Source organism: Poecilia latipinna, unplaced genomic scaffold (genome assembly GCF_001443285.1).
Source record: "Poecilia latipinna isolate Pla-1442-1.1 unplaced genomic scaffold, P_latipinna-1.0 Scaffold2242, whole genome shotgun sequence".
Lineage (NCBI taxonomy): Eukaryota > Metazoa > Chordata > Actinopteri > Cyprinodontiformes > Poeciliidae > Poecilia > Poecilia latipinna.
In genome coordinates, this window is record NW_015114858.1 from 30,661 (window position 1) to 35,660 (window position 5,000).

Below are 5,000 nucleotides of genomic sequence, written 5' to 3' on the forward strand. Positions count from 1 at the left end.
TTTTTTTTTTTTTTAATTTTTTTTTTTTTTTTTTTTTTTTTTTTTTTTTTTTGCGAGATTTTGTTTACTTTACAGCTCTAAAGTTGAGTTTTCTCAAAAGGTCATGTAGCGTTTTGCAGCTCTAAAAAGGTTTTCCGTAGCTTCGCTGGGGGTAAAATGGCTCTTTGGGTTGTAAAGCTTTCAGACTCCTGATCCAGAATGACCCCACGTCTGCTTAAATACCTGGTCAACGCCAAGAGCTCAGCTGATTTAAACAAACGCCACCATTTCCAGTAAAACACTGGCCAGGACTGTGCACCGTTAAAAGTCAGGTTAACATTCTAAGTTTTCTGCTCCACATTGTTACAGTAGAATAGTGGCAGGATCCCAGAGAAAAGCCCCGTCTCATTCAACAACGGTCCTCCTCCGTCTCATCGACTGTGGCATCAGTTAACGTTTTATCACAACACACTAACAAGATTTCCTCTGCGGGAGAATCCTCTGCAGAACAATGCAGCCAGTGTGTCTTTGAGTGACTTTTGCATTCTGGAGAATGAACTGCATTGAATTCGGTGCAAGAGAGAGAGAGAGAGAAAGAGAGAGAGACAGTGTGTGTGTGCGCGTGTGTTTGTGTGTGAGAGGGTCAGCCTCTCAGACTCGACACTTCCCCTCACGGTGGGACACACAGATTAAGAGATCTCACTTAACCCACTTCAGCCTCCCCCATTTTTCTTCTATCTATACTTTCTCCATCTCCATCAATCCCCCCTCCTCTCTTTTCTTTTTTTTCCCCCCCTCTAGTCCTCCCCTGCCCATACTTCCCCTGTTCCAGTTCTCCTTTGCCTCACCCTCTTCTCCTCCCCCCATCTCTCTTTTCCAGACAGGGGCCCCTCGACTGCAGCCACCATCCCCCTGCACCAACCCAAACATCACAGATTCGGCACACAGGCTCTGTTGATTCAGTGTTTTGCGTTGCCGGGTAGATTAGCAGAGAAGGTGCTAACCCTACATCTAAAAGTTTGAGAATAATAATGTTTGTTTTTTCTTTTTTGCTTCAGGGGGCAGATGCATTGCTCAACTAAACACAAAGATGTTGTGTGTGTGCTGCGCTGCTCACAGGAGTGAAGTCTGTTTTGTTTGCTGAGTAAAACAACCAATAAACTGGGAGCAGTGAGGCCTGCAGTGAGGTAGTCCCTCCCACTGAGAGGAGAGAAGGGGGTGGGAATGCCTAACAAACGCCCCTCTGTGAGAACCCCCTCCTTCCACCCCTCCACCGTCCACACTCTGACCCCTATCCGCGACCTCTGTCCCCTGACCCACAGCTCGGCCGCAGCTGCCGAGAAAAGAAAAATAAAAAAGCTGCTCCTCATTCTGACCAATTCCCAATCGAGCACCCTGGTTATTTCCACACGTCGCCGTGGGAACCTCTTACCCAGGACGATGAGGGTGGCGTTGGCCGACACGGTGCCCGCCGTGTTCTTGGCCGTGCAGCTGTACACGCCCATGTCCTCGGGTTTCACGTCCGTGATGAAGAACACGTCGTCGTCGGGCATGACGTGCATCCGGCGCTCCCGGGCGGCGGGGAAGTCCGTGCCGCCGTCTTTCTGCCAGGCGATCTGGGGCGCCGGGTGGCCCTCGGCGGCGCACTCCAGCCTGGCGGTGTGGCCCGTGCGGATGGTGCTGTCCCGGGGAGTCTTCAGGAAAGACGGCAGGACTGTGGAGACAAGGCGTAATCAATGTCGTTTTGTAGATTTTTGTTCCGAGGTCTACTCTGAGCAAGAACTTTTACTTCAGAATTTAATGGCAGATGTTAAAGATTATCGAGCGATTCGCTTCTTTTTCCAGATGTTCTTGGACTTTGTACCCAAAATCTTTCAGCGAAATTCTACAGGAAACTGTTTTTCTCCAAGATATTTGTATTAGAAATGCGCTGAAAACTGATTTATGGTATATTAGTGTAATAAGAACAGCATTCAAAATATTTCTGTCTAGCCTTCCTCCGGGGAGCTGTCATTAATTATTCATGTAAGAAGCAGAGGCGACATGAGACCAGTCATTGTAAAAGAGGATTATTTTACAACCAAGTGATGACGGAGATAACATTTTAAAGTGTCTTTAATACTAAACCACAAATACTAAAAGAGCACAATTAGCCCAGCTAGCGTAGCAACCTTCTACCTTGTAGAGACTGTGGCTCATTTTATTAAGTTAATTCTGCATTTAAAACACGTTAAAAGTTGGAAAGAATAACTTTTATTGTTAACTCTTATCTGCTAAAAGTCTTGCTCTCACTTGCTTTTTCCAGCCTAAGTGAACTGCGGAGGTATTTGGAAATGTAATCTAGTAATACTCCTTTGTTTTGCTTCTGCTGACTTTATCTTAAACTCCTCACTGATACCGACGTACTTTTAGGGTTTCTTCACACCTGATTAAAAAATGCAACACTTGGAGCATTTTCAGTTAGTGCGGTTCGCTTTCTCACTGCAACGAAAGACCTATTCACCTCCCTGCCTGGGGTGGCGCTGCACCAACAACTACTTGAGAAAAGGACAGCAACGCCTCTGAAAAAGACGTGGGTGCAACTTCTTTCTTTACAAAACGTAAACAAAGATGGAGTAGCGACAGATTATAGCGGTTGCAGAAGATCATGAGCCATTTCTCCCGATAGTGTTTCAGACTCACAAAATTGTTTTGGTTGTCTTTAACCAGACAGAAAAATAAACGAGCTACGTGTTCAGCGCGTTTCTGGTTTGTACACAAAGACAACTAGTAAAAATAAATACTAGTGCAGCAATTCTGTAAATCTCCATTTTCAGAAAGATGGTCAGAAACCTTCTATTGAAATACAGCCAAATTTACTGATTAGCAAGTTCATGCTAGAGTAGATGGTAGCCAAGGAAGAGACAATTAATTTGAGCGAAAGCTTGCCAAACACAAACTAAAAGTATTCTACAGTTTTTCTGTGTTCTAGAAATCATGATCAAGCCTGCAGCGACGACGTACCGTTGACGACAACTTGAGCCTTGCTGGAGTAGGTGGAGCCAAAGTGGTTGGTGATGATGCACTGGTAGCGGCCCTCGTCGGCAAAGGTGGCACGCCGCAGGTGCAGGATGGTGGTGTACTCCATCACGCCTCCTGCGATGGCCGGCGTGTCGGCCGTGTCGCCCTGAGTGCGCACATGCGCGAAGTTCTCCATCTCGCCGTGGCGGAGCAGCTCCTGGTCTTTGCGCCAGGCAAACGTTATGGGGGAGGAGCTGCTGCTCGCTGCCGTGCAGGTGAGACGCACGTCGCTGCCGAGCACCGTCACCGTGTTCTCCGGCTGGACTGTGATCTGAGGCTTGGGAAGGTCGTCTGGATGGAGGCGGTCGTGCAAAAAGCAGGTCAGGAAACATATGGCAGCATGTGGGAATGACCAAAAAAGCAGCGCGCTTGCAAAACCTGACTTACCACACACAAAGCTGTTCTGTGGCGCTTCGAATATGCTGGTTCCCTGCAGGCTCACTGGGTGGGCACAGGTGGCGTTTACACCCACCTGCAGGCCATGGATGTGCAGCCAGAAGGGCAACCACTGGAGCTGGCAGTCACAGAGGAAACTGTTGCTCTGGATGAGACTAGAGGAGAGCAGAACACACTGAATCACCTTCAAGATTATCTACGTTTGAAAACCGTGTCATTTTCCTTCCATTTCATAACTGTGCATGACTTTCCATTGGCAGGGTCTCCTACAGTGTATTATAAGCCTGGCGGGCTGCCAGGCTTTACTTGCTAAGCTTTGCTTGTTCTATTTATTTTAGGGGTTTTTAAGACTTGCTGTTGTTGCTTAGGTATTGTTGGTCATGTCTTCCAATAGCACGTAATTACCTAGTGATATTTTCAAATTTATTCTCAACTTTTTACAAGTTTTAACTCAAAAACACGGAAAGTTGCAGGATGAGCCCACCAGGCTTAGCTAGTTTTATGGGAGAAACACTGCATTGGTGTATCATCAAATCTTGATAAAACATCATGAATTTTGTTGTAACGTGCAAAAAAAAAAAAAAGGAAAAAAAAAGCTCAATTTGGGTGAATTGTATATAATATGAAATTGTGTAAAAAAAAATGCTGCCACTCACAGGCTTTTGAGGTTCCTCATCCTGCTGAACGCATCAGGCTGGATAGAACGGATGGCGTTGTCACCCAAGTTCCTGTCGATGCAGAAGAAATTGGCAAAATCAGCTGTGTGACGGTTTTATGCTAAGATGGAAATATTGAGGTTTTTTCATATGTAGGTTAGCTCTGCCATCCGTTTAACAAAATCCTTTAGAAAAAAAAAAAAGAAAAAGTCTGACAGGGATTCTGTTTTTACAGCAGAGCTCAGCATATGCTCAATAGCTTGAGCCGAGGCAAGGAGGGGAAAAAGAAAACATCCAGGCAGAGATTGAGCTAGACTAACGAGACAGAGGCAGCTGGCCGCTCTGTCTTCTCCTTTTACAAAGGCCCTATTAAATTGCTAGCAACCTCGCCTCTGCCAGCTACTTTTAGGCAGTCTCTGCTCCCCTGCCCTCCCTCTGCAGGTCTTTATGCCCAGTCGTTCTGCTGTGGGGTACTCACAGGTGTTCCAAGGTCTCCAGGCCGGCGAAGGCTTTCTTGGCCACCGATTTGATCTTGTTTCCAAACAGAGTCCTGCCGTCGCAGAACACGCAGGGTGTCGATTGATGGAGGGAGGGGAAGAAGAGGTGGGAAGAGAGAGAGAGAGAGAGAGAGAGAGACGCACAATTAGTGAGGGTGGGTCTGATGAGAGGAAAAAGGATTGGGGGTGCTGGAAATGTGAACTGGGTAAAGATTGGACAGGAGGAAGGGTGAGCGAGATTAAACGGGTTGCTTTTCAAAGACGACTTCTATCTGGGCGGTACTGTTTTGTTGGCGAAACCATCTATTAAATCGATAAATTGATTCTATCAATTAATTGGGTTTTCTGTTTATAAAGATAGAATTTTCGGAAAACTCCCAGGAAAGATGAATGAAACAAAAGCACACTTAAA

The 5,000-nt window shown here is 46.3% G+C and overlaps 1 protein-coding gene across 1 annotated transcript in view; it reads right to left on the minus strand.

Moving 5' to 3' along the window:
• Positions 1-5,000, minus strand: part of lrig1 (leucine-rich repeats and immunoglobulin-like domains 1) — a 52,367-nt gene that overhangs the window by 7,641 nt on the left and 39,726 nt on the right. The window contains exons 10-14 of the mRNA XM_015018181.1: positions 4,570-4,641; positions 4,092-4,163; positions 3,427-3,590; positions 2,983-3,330; positions 1,412-1,693 (exon numbers count right to left, since the gene is read on the minus strand). Of these exons, the coding sequence (XP_014873667.1) occupies positions 1,412-1,693; positions 2,983-3,330; positions 3,427-3,590; positions 4,092-4,163; positions 4,570-4,641 (938 nt within the window). The remainder of the gene's footprint in view (positions 1-1,411; positions 1,694-2,982; positions 3,331-3,426; positions 3,591-4,091; positions 4,164-4,569; positions 4,642-5,000) is intronic.